At 47.0% G+C, this 14,538-nt stretch overlaps 2 protein-coding genes across 2 annotated transcripts; both read right to left on the reverse strand.

Moving 5' to 3' along the window:
• Nucleotides 1-7,024: 7,024 nt before the first annotated feature.
• On the reverse strand, nucleotides 7,025-8,473 carry LOC125538746. The gene is made up of 3 exons (XM_048702023.1): nucleotides 8,002-8,473; nucleotides 7,730-7,898; nucleotides 7,025-7,619 (listed from the first exon to the last, which is right to left on the reverse strand). The coding sequence occupies exons 2-3, from the start codon at nucleotides 7,815-7,817 to the stop codon at nucleotides 7,495-7,497; spliced, it is 213 nt and encodes a 70-aa protein (XP_048557980.1). The 5' UTR covers nucleotides 7,818-7,898; nucleotides 8,002-8,473; the 3' UTR covers nucleotides 7,025-7,494.
• A 1,141-nt stretch (nucleotides 8,474-9,614) lies between these two features.
• LOC125538745 (mitochondrial inner membrane protease ATP23-like) lies at nucleotides 9,615-14,210 on the reverse strand. Its single transcript, XM_048702022.1, has 5 exons — nucleotides 13,971-14,210; nucleotides 13,749-13,864; nucleotides 10,625-10,762; nucleotides 10,422-10,505; nucleotides 9,615-10,063 (listed from the first exon to the last, which is right to left on the reverse strand). The coding sequence occupies exons 1-5, from the start codon at nucleotides 14,110-14,112 to the stop codon at nucleotides 9,929-9,931; spliced, it is 615 nt and encodes a 204-aa protein (XP_048557979.1). The 5' UTR covers nucleotides 14,113-14,210; the 3' UTR covers nucleotides 9,615-9,928.
• Between the last annotated feature and the right edge of the window lie 328 nt (nucleotides 14,211-14,538).

A 14,538-nucleotide genomic window follows, 5' to 3' on the forward strand; every position in this document is an offset into this window, starting at 1 on the left:
ACTTCTTAAAAAAATCGAAGGTAATGATACGGCTGCATGTGCAACTAAAGAGCAAGCAACGTCTTCTTTCGAACCAAAGATGAGGAAAGAACAATGTAAAATCAAGAATCCACAGATCAACAACGAATGCATGGAGAAAATATTATTCCAACTAATGAGAGCAGTTATGGAAGTTGAAAATCTTTTAAAATGCATACTTGTGGTTCTTGTTTTCTTTGGTCTTGCTATTCTAGCAAAGATTTGAAGATGTCTTATGTATCCAATGTTGTTGAAAAAGCAAAGAAATACATTATGTTGAATCAAATTAAGTTGCAAATTTAGGTTTTTCGAGTCGAGAGGAGCTGCGCCAGATCAGACCCCGCAAAGCCGACACGTAAAAAGGCATATTCCGCGAATATCTTTTTTATGGATCCGTTATGCGGGGTCTGCATTCGCGGATGTCTGCGCTAGCCCGCAAAGCGGTTTTTCCGCGAACTGCAAACACATTTTACGGACCAACCGGATGCGAATCTGCTAAAAATGCTCTAAGGTGAGAACCCTGTAAAGTCGGGTCCCTAACTACTGACGGCTGTGAGCATGCCCAATATTTCAACTTGGCAATGCCATACATCCAGGCCACGGATAAAAGCCTTTTTTCCTGCTATATTTTTCCAAAAAGGAGGTTATCGTTCGGCTTCTGTATCAGAATGATGCATGTGGTCATTTTATTAAAAAGCAAACAGTTTAACAAACAAAGTCTTAAAAAGTAAAAGAGCTCTCAAAAAGCAAAAAGAAAAAAATAGGATAGTCACGACCGACGGAATAAAGATAGATAGAAAACTAAGTATCTATTTTATTACATGACCGTCATTCGATTGAAGATAACTTATGCTACCATTTCCTAACAAATAGATTCAGTACTCATACGTTCTCTAACATCCGTCAAAGTGAATAGCGACCACATATACTCAGCGTGTACACGGGCCGAAGTGAACAACCGGAGACCGGCAGGCAGCATCAGCATCTATCGGACGTATCCACGGGAGGGGAAGGAGATACGTACCGGCCGGCGTCGGCGAGCGGCAGGCCTCGTGTCCAGGGCGCGAACTGGCTCTCCAACCGAACCACGGCCACACTCACGCCGCCACCTCGGTCTCCACGGCGACAGCGCGCGCGACACCAAACCTACATGCACGCGCGCCTTCCTCGATCCGGCCGGCGAACCATCACGGTCCTGCACGCGTACGTGCGTGCGTCTCCACCGACTCCCGCCGTCCGGTTCTCTCTTTTTTAACCGCGGCACCGCTGTACGGACCTAGGCGAGGCGACACGGCCGCGTGCGCCGTGCCGCGCCGTCCTCGGGTGAAAGAACGGCGGTGGGGGAGGTACGTGTCCCCATGGGCGATCGACATGCATGCCTCCGCCCTCAAACCGCGTCCCGGAGACGAGAAGCTTTAGTCCGAGCGGCGAATCGCCGGGCTAGCTCTAGGTGCAAGGCGCTTGCCAACGGAAAATGTGTGTGCTACGCCGCGCCATGAACCATGGTGGCCTTTTTCACTATGTAGCCCGAACATTGCTATACACACGACTCCATGTGCACGATTTATGGACGACACTGTTAATCAAGCCGTTGGTGCTAGTTTCGAACTTCAGTACATCGGCAGATTTTGCATCGTCCCTGAATCGGCCACGCATCTGTCATTCTCAAAGTAGTTTCGATGTAGCACGGCACCCTTTTTCGGCACTACTACTAATCGCCTAACTGGTACTTACTCCTTCCTAAAAAAACTTGTCCCAAATTTGTCTCTCAAATAAATGTATCTAGCATTATCTAACATCAGAAGTTAGATACATTCATTTGAGGGACAAACTTTTTCGGACGGAGAAAGTACTTGAGAGACTAATAATAACTCCAAGATGAAGAAAATCTATTTTTTCAATTAGATGCACACAATATTAGACTCTTAGTTGCTTCCTCAATCTATGGGTTGTGATGGATTGTGAGTGTTCCTCTCTTCAGATCCGATGACTGTTGTTGGCGGCTCATACTGGCACGATTGCGGGATGTAGCCAAAAGACTCGTGTGAGTTTTAACTGCTCTCACTCTTCCTAGTTCATCTTCAACAGTAAGATGCAATCTATGCACGATGGCTTAAGGCATAGGGTATAGTTGTGCAACGGTGCGGTGGAACTTTTGACCCATCGCATTTAGCTGCTAGGATTGAGTAAAGTGACAGCGACAACATTTGATTGCCTTTGATTTGATGATGCTTCTCGAGTACCCAGTCTGGAGCTCCGCGATGAAAACCCTAGGCATGAACCGAGTTTGTTTTGCCTGGCAATGGGAATGTTTTTGGGTGAAAATCTTGAATCTTCCCTTTGATAGTTGGATCTGGTGATGACAATGCTTGAGCGTTGCTTCATTCATGATGTTATTGTTGTTGAAGAACCTTTTTGAATCATACTTGGTGTCAAAAAATTATTAGTGCGGATATGATCATTGATACACCTTATTGATCGTTGTTTTTGTTGCTTCTCATTTTTGTTCACGCTTAGACATAACTTTGATCTAATATATGATTTTGTGATTTGCCAATGTGTTTATATGTATATGCTTTGATGTTGGTTGCGTGTATTTTAGCTATTTAGAGGCCAGATATACACTCATTGTATTTGTATTCCTTAATTGCTTCACTTTAAGTTAATAAAATTTGCTCCCGCAAAAAGAAAGTTAATAAAATTCATTCAATGTGGAACAAAAAGATGTGAGGGCACTTCGCCTGGAAGGTGTAAGAACATCTTCAGCCGCGTACATCAAATTTAGCCCCTCAAACATCCGCAGACAGCGATCGGTTACCCTTAAAATTTTGTTTCCATAGCCATGTTTCCCACTTTTTCCCCTGTATATCCAGTTTCATGCATGTGATTGATGGAGATGTAGAAAGAAAGACGAGAAAGAATAAACAAAGAGAACAAATGATCCGTGATGGGTCAAATGCTATGTGTGAAGGAAATATGCCCTAGAGGCAATAATAAAGTTATTATTTATTCCTTTATATCATGATAAATGTTTATTATTCATGCTAGAATTCTATTAACCGGAAACATAATACATGTGTGAATACATAGACAAACAGAGTGTCACTAGTATGCCTCTACTTGACTAGCTCGTTGATCAAAGATGGTTATGTTTCCTAGCCATTGACATGGGTTGTCATTTGATTAACGGGATCACATCATTACGATAATGATGTGATTGACTTGACCCATTCCGTTAGCTTAGCACTTGATCGTTTAGTTTGTTGCTATTGCTTTCTTCATAACTTATACATGTTCCTATGACTATGAGATTATGCAACTCCCGTTTACCGGAGGAACACTTTGTGTGCTACCAAACGTCACAACGTAACTAGGTGATTATAAAGGTGCTCTACAGGTGTCTCCAAAGGTACTTTTTGGGTTGGCGTATTTCGAGATTAGGATTTGTCACTCCGATTGTCGGAGAGGTATCTCTGGGCCCTCTCGGTAATGCACATCACTTAAGCCTTGCAAGCATTGCAACTAATGAGTTAGTTGCGGGATGATGTATTACGGAACGAGTAAAGAGACTTGCCGGTAACGAGATTGAACTAGGTATTGAGATACCGACGATCGAATCTCGGGCAAGTAACATACCGATGACAAAGGGAACAACGTATGTTGTTATGCAGTCTGACCGATAAAGATCTTCGTAAAATATGTGGGAGCCAATATGAGCATCTAGGTTCCGCTATTGGTTATTGACCGGAGACGTGTCTCGATCATGTCTACATAGTTCTCAAACCCGTAGGGTCCGCACGCTTAACGTTTCGATGACGGTTATATTATGAGTTTATGAGTTTTGATGTACCGAAAGTTGTTCGGAGTCCCGAATGTGATCACGGACATGACGAGGAGTCTCGAAATGGTCGAGACATGAAGATTGATATATTGGACGACTATATTCGGATATCGGAATGGTTCCGGGGGTTATCGGATATATACCGGAGTACCGGGGGTTACCAGAACCCCCGGGGGTTATTGGGCCTCATGGGCCCAAAGTGGTGGGAGAGGAGAGGCAGCAGGAGGTGGCGCGCGGCCCCCTTGCCCCAATCCGAATTTGGAAAGGGAAGGGGGCGCGGCCCCCCTTCTCCTTCCTTCTCTCCACCTCCTCCTTCCCCCTTCTCCTAGTTGGAATAGGAAAGGGGGCAAAACCTACTTGGAGTAGGATTGCCCCCCCTTGGGCGCGCCTCCTCCTCTTGGCCGGCCTCCTCCTCCTCCCCCCCTTTATATACAGAGGAGGGGGGCACCCCATAGACACAACAATTGATCGTTTGATCTTTTAGCCGTGTGCGGTGCCCCCCTCCACCATAGTCCACCTCGATAATACTGTAGCGGTGCTTAGGCGAAGCCCTGCGTCGGTAGAACATCAACATCGTCACTACGCCGTCATGCTGACGAAACTCTCCCTCAACACTCGGCTGGATCGGAGTTCGAGGGATGTCATCGGACTGAACGTGTGCTAAACTCGGAGGTGCCATACATTCGGTACTTAATCGGTCGGATCGTGAAGACGTACGACTACATTAACCGCGTTGTGCTAACGTTTCCGCTTTCGGTCTACGAGGGTACGTAGATAACACTCTCCCCTCTCGTTGCTATGCATCACCATGATTTTGCATGTGCGTAGGAAAATTTTAAAATTACTACGTTCCCCAACAATGTGGCGGGCATAGGACCACAAACTGGACATGCCCGGACACTCCTCATATTGCCCCATATATGGGCTGAGTACGAGGAGTGCTGGACAACCGAGCATTTAAGGAGGCTTTGCGGGGTCCGGTTGGTTCAGTTTTCTCTTTCTCTCTCTCTCTCTCTCTCTCTCTCTCATATCCGGTTAATTTGGGGGGTCATTCGGGCTCCCAAAACCACCCTATATGCCCGAACGGACGGTTTAGTCGTTGAGTAATAAACTAACCGACCCAGACAAAAATCTCATACCATCCCTATACGTTCGGGGTGACCGGCACCCTCATATCTAGCCCAAATCTAGGACGGATATGGGAAGGACCGGGCACGTCTGTCACTTCGAATCAGGCACACGCTGGCCCACTCCGACCACACATATATTCGTCCTCATCTACTCTCCGGATGAAACCTTAGCTACTCCACTCTGCCCCCAAGCCTCATTTCAATGATCTCCGGTATGGCAGGTAGTGGATCCGAGTCCTCACTCACCCGATCCATGGACTGAGAGCTCTTCCATGTGGGCCCGAGGAGGAGATGACCATCCACATTACGCTCCGCCACTCCTTGGAGGAGTCCGCTTGACAGTGGTCGGACTCGATCCGACAGGAATCCATAGCGCCCGCCCAAATGACGCTTGAATTTGTTGCAAGGAACGTCGCCGTTGCCTCGCTAGAGGCGGCGCGGTCCGTCTGGCGTCCCAACGTCGTGGCGGGGGCGCAACCCCTTCATTGATGCGTCGGGTCGAAGGGAAGGTAAACACTCGCACTTATGGCTCGTCCGATGGGGAGAGGCTAATATGGCGCGGCGTGCCCGTCGTGCGAGGCAGAGGGCGCGGGGGGGCCCTTGCGGCAGACGCCGACAAGGCGGAGTCGCACGCCATGACGCCGCTACGGGTGACCAACAACCCCTAGCGCTGCAATTGCGTCATGCTGGACGTGTCGGGCTCCCACCACGAAAATTTAAAATGTGATCGGTCACTGTCAGTAGACACACCTGTGCGTGTCCGCCGACATGTGAGAGGCCGGATTTGGTGTATCCGGATGCTCTAATACTCGTTGTGTGCACTGTAGGCTGTACCTGATCGCCGGCGTACCTAGCAGCATGCGGTTCTACGTACAAAGAGGGGATCATCCGCACAAAGAAAAGCCAACAACCACCATGTGCCGTACTGCTGCGCGTCTGAAAAGGCAACGTTCCCGAAGCAGCAGCCGGGGCGCGCGTCAAAGGCTCAAAGCTTCCCAGGCAAGGAAAAACCGGTGGTCAAAAGCCTAATCACCCTTCTGATGGCGCTGGACTCTTGTTCCCACGGAGCAGTGCCCCAGGCGATCCATGTGATCCTCGCTTTCGATCCATGAACCCCTTTTGGTTTGCTCTTGGACTCTTGGTAGTACTTACAGCAAGTTGCAAAGCTGGACCAGTGTGAATCGTGCTGCTGCTCGCGCTTCTCCCGGTGGTTTCGCGGTAAATGCAGTAAAAAGTACTAGCAGCAGCGTTCACTGCGTGTTTTCCTCCTCCTCGTGATCGAGTTGCCTAGTGCTGATATGGGAGATCTCTCAGCCTGAAACTCTTGAAAAGTAAAAATGGCATTTATACTTTTCTCTTCTATTCAGCAGATGGGAGGTTTAATAGTGTGTAGAATGGTGGTGCGTTGCACTTCCTTGCTCTGTCGCAAAGGGGCTGGAAGTGAGCGACCAGAAAAACAAGGCTAAAATTAATCATGCAGTGTAACAAACGTTGTTGTTGAGCTGAGCTTCGTAAAGAAAGAGGTGATATACGTAGTCGTATATTGATACTGATAGGGTGTAGAGGAGGGCTATCAAGACCTTTAATTTAAGTGTCTCGTGAGCAGTTGAGCATCTGAACTGTTGTCCCAACTCCCAAATATATGGCCGCTTCTTGTATCTGATAGGCTGTTAGCACAGCACGCGCGCTCATACTGTTCAAACTTTAAGCAGAATGCCATCTGATGCGACATCCCTGATCCCCTCAGAAGATTCAAAATACTATCCGCACGAATGGATATATATGGACCATATTATCATCACCGCAATGCAACAGTCGCTGATAGCAATCTTTAGGATTTGCTTATATGTCATCTTTGGGGCAGAACCAATATTCTGAACGTTCGTCAAACAGTGCATTTGCCTGCATGTCGTCTTCTGAGAGGTGCTAGTTACAAACTGCCGATCCATAGAGCGTTGGCGAATGTGATCCATCGTGAGGAAAGCGCGCACATGAAAACTGCACCAATCGAACGGCCATAGAGACAATCAATCAATATAGCAAACATATGCTGCTCAGTGGGCTCGTCTGGTTCCATTACGATTGAGATGTTACAGTAGTGCATGATCACTCCTCACTTACAGGGGAAATAACCAGGACTTCACCAAACGAATCCACATTACTACAGTACCTTCTTACAAAAGTGTAACTGAAAGACGAACACTGCTAGTGCTACCATAATAACTGCGTAAGTATATATCCTAAATTAATCAAGCTAGCAGTAATAACATTTGGTCAGGGGGCAAAATTTGCGTGCACAGATGGATCTGCACGCCGGACGCATACATACACATACTACTACCGAAGAAGTAAGAAGGTGGATTAGGAGAGCTGAGAGCTTCTTCTCGATCGCTAGCTGACTCCAGAGCTTCCCCTGCTATCACATTTCAGCAGATGGTCGCTGCCGAAGGAGCCAGAGCCCGACCGGAGATGAGAGACTCTCTTGTAGCTAGCTAGCTAGCTGAATCAGTTGTGCTTGGGCGTGCGGCGCTTGACGCGGGTGTAGTCCATGGTCATGTAGGACCTCATCTGCATCCTCTCCTCCGCCCACTGCTCCCCGTGCGTCCTTCTGTCGTGCAGCCTGATAGCACCTTCACCATCCACAAGAACAAAACAAGTTTCAGAGCACACTCATCACCAAGCAAATCGCAAACATCAACACTTCAGAATCCAGCAAAATAAAGTATGACAGATGACTTACCAACTCCCACCGCCTGGTGAACCGACGAACCGACGACCAACATCAACACCAGAGCAACAAGCCTCACAATCCCACCTAGCAACCTCATGCCTTCTCCACACCCGTTGCGCGCTCTGCTCCTCTCAACTGATTCTCACCTCAATCCAGCTAACCTGCTGCACCTGAGTGTCTATGTATGTTCGGTGCATATATATAGCCGGTCAAGGGCATTGGAGCGAAGACAGCTCGCAAGTCAAAGGACAGGAGATTTACACGGCTCTGAATTTTAATACCTGCGTCCGTCCTGTCCCCCTCCCTCCTCCTCCTCATCCTTGCCTTGGTCTTCGCATGGCATCCCACGGGAAGAATCTATAGTTCCTGGAGCTCCCGGCCTTGTTTAACCTCCCCTCCCTGCCTTTCTTTCTGGGGCCGTGAGCTGATGATCAGCTAGTTTAATGGCGCCTCACGTGAGCTCCACTCGGCCGCGCCACATGGGATTTGTTTAACCAGCTCGGTCACGCGAATACCGAAGCCGCGATTAACTAGTGATTAGTACTACTAAGTACTAACTACATGGAGTAGTGGAGTGGTGGGTGTGGTTTTGAATGAAACCATGAAAGGTGTTGCTAAGCATGGGTTTTGTTTAGTTAGCACTATTTGAACTTGATTCTTCAGTAGCTTCATGGCCTCTGGGCCTGGCTAGCTAGGTAGCCTGAATATCATCTGCTCAAGATTCCCATGCTGATTTGCCAAGCCTCACTGGGATTTGAAATTGCATTTGTTGTGCATGCCATTGGTTGATTGCTGTGCTAACGCTAGCTTAGCCTCATGGGATTGGGTGTCCTCAGGGCAGTTTTTAAGCCGAAAAAGAGGCGGTGGCTACTGCCTACTGAATGCTGACGCCGCTTTAAGTACCCTGATAGTTCGTGAAAGTGGCCACCTAGAGCTAGTAGCTAGATTGACAGTGATGGTTAGGAAGGATGGATCATGCCTTGATCGAGGGCAAACATTTTTTGGGGATTTGGTTTCCTTGGCCTTTCTTTACCTTGTCGTCAAGATCGGCATGGCACTCATGAACGCGGGCATCATTGGGTAGCTACTCTCTGTAGCTTCGTGTATTGTAGCTGGATTAGCCGTGCTCGCCTTGTCTTTAGCTGAAACCGGGGTAGAGTTGTTGCTGCCTATGGACACTTTGGTGCCCTCCTACTTTGCAAAAGCGAGTGAAATGGGTTTGTGATGGGGATTGTCTGAGTGGATATGGCATGATACTGTCGCCATTTGCTGTATCAGAATCTCGAGATCATCTACTAGTACTGTGATACGGAGTACTAATTATCATTACCATGCCCATCATGGGTATCCATAGCCCTGTTTACAGAACATCCCCAGATTTCCAGGGTACAACAGTTACTATAGTGAAGTTTTCAAATGAAAAACTTTGCGGTAAAACCATGACATTTAGTGACGGCAGCAGATTTTGAGTTACTGTACCATAACATAATTTTGACTGTTCAATACATGATTATTAATGTTGAGACCTGATTATTAATATTGTGAATATAGCACGACAGTGGCTCGAATGTACTCCCCCGTTTCTAAATACATGTCTTTTTAAAGATTTTAACAGAAATTACATACAGATGTATATAGACATATTTTAGAGCATAGATTCACTCATTTTGCTCTGTATATGGTCCCTTAGGAATCTCCAAAAAGACTTATATTTAGGATCGGAGGGAGTACATTAGTGAGTTGGTTGGAGGTTGAAATGCAGAACAATGCTATTGGTAGAATAACTGTGACTGGGTTCTGTGTATTAGTTCTAAATGCATTTCCAGAAGGTTCAAATTTCAAAAAAGGCTGAAAGAAGGGAATGCGTTAAGCAATATATTTACCTGGCAAAGAATTAATCAGTTACGCCCAATCTTATTTTGAGCTCAGTGAACTCTGTCACAATGTGCCATGCAAAAGAATTCAATTGCATGGAATAATCTGTTGCTACATTGTTTGGACTAATATACATTCAAAGTTTTGGTTCAGCGCCAAATTTCCAGATTTTGTTGCAACGCTCTGCAGAAGTACAATCTGAAGCGAACCTAAACTGTCCCGACAGGCTTGTACTTCATGGAGCCCATCTCAAGGGAAACTAACCTGTCCCACAGGCTTGAACTTCGTAGAGCTCATCTGAAAGGACACAAAAATCTCTCAACAGCTTGCACTTCATGGAGCCCTATCAAACGGGCGTGTGTCGTTGTAGCATATATTCCACACAGCCTCAATTGCATCTTTTGCAGCTGTCTCTGAACAGTAAGGGTTGTTCTTGACAGATTCCAGCGAACGTCTTTTAACACATTCCTTCAGAAATGCAGATAAGGTCACAGCAGACATAAACATTCAATTGGAAAATTTAAAATAAAAATAGGAAAAGTACGCTCATTAGCTAACAAGTCGAGAACCACATGGAAACTGTAGAAAATACCAATAATGGTTATCTATATTTAATTATTCAAAGTCTGTAACTTGCTAATAGAAGTTCGATTGAACTGAATAGGCTGTACACAAAGATGATGGATGTATGGAACTTGGAAGCTGCAGAGACACTAGAGAACGCAGGATTCGCATAGCAAAGAGAGAATCAATGTCATTATGTGGTATGAGCTCAATAACAAAAAGACAGCAAAAGGCAGTTTTGCTTTCTGTAAAAAAAACTTACTGGCTCATGCCCCCTTATCTTCAGGAAGCCTTTCATCAGTTCACGTTTGTAATGGCAATTGCCACTAAGATGATTAGCTCGAATCTAAGAATGAACAATACAGTGTAAGCCAATTAATTACCAATAGCTCACAACAAAACATAAGTTTATGTGGCACAGTAACATGCCAATAAATTCCATTTATATGACAAGTACTTCGATACCTCAGAGCAAGCATGGTGAGCGCAGTTCGTCCAGTCCATGTTCTTGCCAACACAGTCATCATAAGCATGTATTAACTCATGAGTTATGGTCTGAGTTATCTGATCGGGATATTCCATGTGATTACAGCAAACTTCTATCTGGACATAAATAACTGGAAATTATTATAGCAGTTCTCTCGTCAGTAGTTCACTTGAAAAAGAATCCACAAGGAAAGATGTAAGGCCAATCGAAGAATTTTGAGGAAAATAATATACTCCCTCCGATCCATATTAATTGTTGCTGATTTAGTACGACAACTAATACAAAGAAAAAAAATACCATTGAGGGAAAACAACAAGACTGCTATAATGGTTAGCCGACAACTTGGTCCATACAATCTTAGTTAAGGGATAACCATACAATACATAATGGGAAAATATACCACACGAACATTTGTTGTGGCTTATAGCGTGGTGCACGGCGGAGAAGGAATGGTGAAGTAGGACGAAGAAGCGAGGGGGGAGGGGCTGCCCAGCGTTAACCTCAACGGCAACGAGGTGGCTGATATCGGGGCATGGTGGCTCCCTCGACTTGCACCGCTGGAGGTGGCAGGGACAGACGGTGGACAGCAGTGCCGGCTGGCATTAGAAAAATGGAGGAGAGAGAAGTGGGAGAGGGCAAGGGTGAAGGGAAGAGTAGCACATGTTAAGCTTCATGCACTAGTGATGGAAAGGGCTAGGCAATCCACATAAACATTTCAACAGCACTGTCCTGCATGAGGCCAGAAACGGACCAAGTAGGCATGAGGCATGAAGACTAAGGGAGACATGTTTAAGGTGATAGCATGAACGCTGCCAATATAACTGAAGTTTCATTGATCCAATACACTACAACATACACATAAAGCATGCAATTTTAAGTAGGCAAAGAACTTATAGCAAATAAATCTAGAAACATAGCATCCGGTCAACCTGTACTGATAACATCAATACGGGAACCAGCTCGGTCTACCTTTGTCGAAATATTGCTGGCAGAGATGCAAACGTAAACTTTAAATAAAATTTTAAGACAAAACTCCAACAAACTACATAAAGCAGATCAACCTATCTTTTACCTATAGTACTAAGAGCATCTCCAACAGTTAGTGTATAATAGGGCGCTCAAAAGCCTCTGAGTGTCCTGAGCATTGGGTGCTCTCAAATACTCTAGACGAACACTTCAACCACTGCCTTTGCAAATTTCATGACACACAAGATTGAAGTGCTCTCTCCTATTACCAAGTGATCATCAATGAAATCTGCCGGAACACCATATGTCATCATGCATAATGATATAGTCACCTTGTGGATAGTGCTATGTCCAAGATCTCCGCCGCAATTACTCTACAACAACAACAACAACAACAACAACAAAGCCTTGAGTCCCAAACAAGTTGGGGTAGGCTAGAGGTGAAACCCATAAGATCTCGCAACCAACTCATGGCTCTGGCACATGGATAGCAAGCTTCCACGCACCCCTGTCCATAGTTAGCTCTTTGGTGATACTCCAATCCTTCAGGTCTCTCTTAACGGACTCCTCCCATGTCAAATTCGGTCTACCCCGCCCTCTCTTGACATTCTCCGCACGCTTTAGCCGTCCGCTATGCACTGGAGCTTCTGGAGGCCTGCGCTGAATATGCCCAAACCATCTCAGACGATGTTGGACAAGCTTCTCCTCAATTGGTGCTACCCCAACTCTATCTCGTATATCATCATTCCGGACTCGATCCTTCCTCGTGTGGCCACACATCCATCTCAACATATGCATCTCCGCCACACCTAACTGTTGAACATGTCGCCTTTTAGTCGGCCAACACTCCGCGCCATACTCTCAAAAAAAAAAAAGATCTCCGCCGCAATTCCTCCTCGAATCACCATGCTTCGGCCTCTTGTTCTTATGCATGTACATCATCCTGATCAAAGCAATGTCCTCGTCTTCATTCATATCATATTCTACGGAGGAGAAACATCCCAAGGAGAGGACTCGAACGAACTCATTTACAACACAATACTTCCCATTACAGTCTACTCCTGTATCACGACAAAAAAACAATTTTTTTTACCTTTGAGGCTTTTGGTCTAACACCTAGTGCGCAAGGAGGAGAAATCCAGCCGGCTGCTTGTTAGGGCCGAGGTTGTCGCCGCGCCGGCTAGGAATGGCCAAGGGTTGGTCTTCTCGAGCCTCTGTCGCTGCCGCACCATCCGAAAGCCAAAAGGTCCAAGCGGTCAAGTGGCGGTCGAGGCAGCCGCTAATCAATCTCAACGGTGAGCAGTGGTGCTGCAGTGACCATTAAGGGCAGCGAAGGGGTGGCAAATGGCCAGAATCAGCGCAATCCGAGGCGGCGGCGGATCCCGAATCGACAACAGTGGCAGGGCTGTTGCGGCCATCCGGAACGGTGGGATTGGGCGGCGGAGTTACGGCTGAGCCCAGCGAGGACGGCGGGCTCGCAGCTGTGCGGCTGTGGCGTGGAATGGCGAGATCCCGCCGGCGGCGGTTGTGTGGGAGAGGTGGGTGCGGCGGCGGGAACTTTAAGCGTGACAGTTGGCCTGCACGCAGCTGCTGACGTACTTTGCGGCAGCCGGATGGAGTGCTGCAAATATGCAGCACTTGGTGCCAAAATATGGAGCTGCCCAAAAAAATTGCAGCACCATTTGCAGATACATCATCTGCTGCAGCACTGTTTTTGGGTCCAAATGGCCTAAAAAGCAGTTTTTTGGGCACTTGCCCTATTGTGCATCATCTGTTGGAGATACTAACACCTGAGAAAAATTCACAATTTTGGTTGTTCTTCCAAGTGAATGCTCTCAAGATTCAGTCAGGACAATTATCTCTTCAACCAAACCTTGACAACCAAACAATATCCTAGTTAATCCTTTGCTAAAACATGTATCCAAACAACAAAAGCGCTGTAATTTACAAAATCAGAGACCATAGTACGCCAGTTTGCACGAATTGTTATGACTTGTCAACAACCGCAGACATTTTCTATCTCCAGACATAGCGGCAATGCAAATTATTAGATTGCCGACATGAACCCTTGTAAGAGTGAGTGCCAACCATAAAGCAACGATAGTAAGGGGAGGAGGGAATGAAAGAACAGCGTACCCCCTCGCGGCTTGCGTAGCCCCCGGCAGAGGCGCAGGTGGCCGCCCGGATCAGCATCGGCCACACGGTGCACCCGGCTTTCTCCATCCGCTCCCTCAGGAACCGCACCGTCGGATCTACCCACCAAAATCGACAAGGCGAGTCAGGGGATGGAGTTCACAGACACGTCGAGAGGAAGGAAGAAGCGGCGGTGGGTGAGTAGGGGCGTAAGCAAGCGCGTACCTTTGAGAGCCGAGCGGACGCCGGCGACGCACTCCTCGTGCGGCATGATATGCCGGGGTACGGGCGGGTCAGAGGCGGAAGGTGCCTCCCCTCTGGTAGTTTTCTGCGGGACGCTGCCGCCGTCACCCGCGGCGGCCGCCATTGTTTTCTACCTCTGCCGGCGGCTGCGTCGTGGGCTCCCGAGGCCGAGAAGACAGAGGGGGTTTAGGTCTTCAGAAAGTTCGGATCTCTAGCGATTTTTTTTTTGAGGGAAACGATCTCTAGCGACTGATCCCTTCGGGAAGTGCAAAACTGGATGGGCCGGAAGGTAATTGGGCTAAGCAAGAAAGCTAATGCTGGGCTGCGCGATGTAGGGAGGCGTTGGCCCTCCTTGCTAGCGATTTATCTCTCCATCACTAAAAAAATGAGACTGTCTCAAAAAAAACTAAAAAAAGAGCCGCTATTTGTAGGTCGCCTGATTTTTCTAGGTGCAAGTCAATTTTTTTTGGCCGTGGACTGCTAGCATACTTTGCTTTGAGCTCGTCTGGCATATAGGTTGTGTTCGTTTAGTTTCACATTCACAGAACCT

The sequence above is a fragment of the Triticum urartu genome, chromosome 2 (assembly GCF_003073215.2).
Source record: "Triticum urartu cultivar G1812 chromosome 2, Tu2.1, whole genome shotgun sequence".
In the NCBI taxonomy this organism is placed as follows: domain Eukaryota; kingdom Viridiplantae; phylum Streptophyta; class Magnoliopsida; order Poales; family Poaceae; genus Triticum; species Triticum urartu.

Excerpts from the sequence above, each read along its gene's own strand:
- LOC125538745 (XM_048702022.1), bottom strand. The coding sequence starts at position 14,112 with ATGGCGGCCGCCGCGGGTGACGGCGGCAGCGTCCCGCAGAAAACTACC. Across the intron at positions 10,506-10,624 it reads CTCACCATGCTTGCTCTGAG|ATTCGAGCTAATCATCTTAG; the intron begins GTATCGAAGTAC and ends GTTCATTCTTAG. Across the intron at positions 10,064-10,421 it reads AGATAAGGGGGCATGAGCCA|GAATGTGTTAAAAGACGTTC; the intron begins GTAAGTTTTTTT and ends GCATTTCTGAAG.
- LOC125538746 (XM_048702023.1), bottom strand. The coding sequence starts at position 7,817 with ATGAGGTTGCTAGGTGGGATTGTGAGGCTTGTTGCTCTGGTGTTGATG. Across the intron at positions 7,620-7,729 it reads TCACCAGGCGGTGGGAGTTG|GTGCTATCAGGCTGCACGAC; the intron begins GTAAGTCATCTG and ends TGGATGGTGAAG.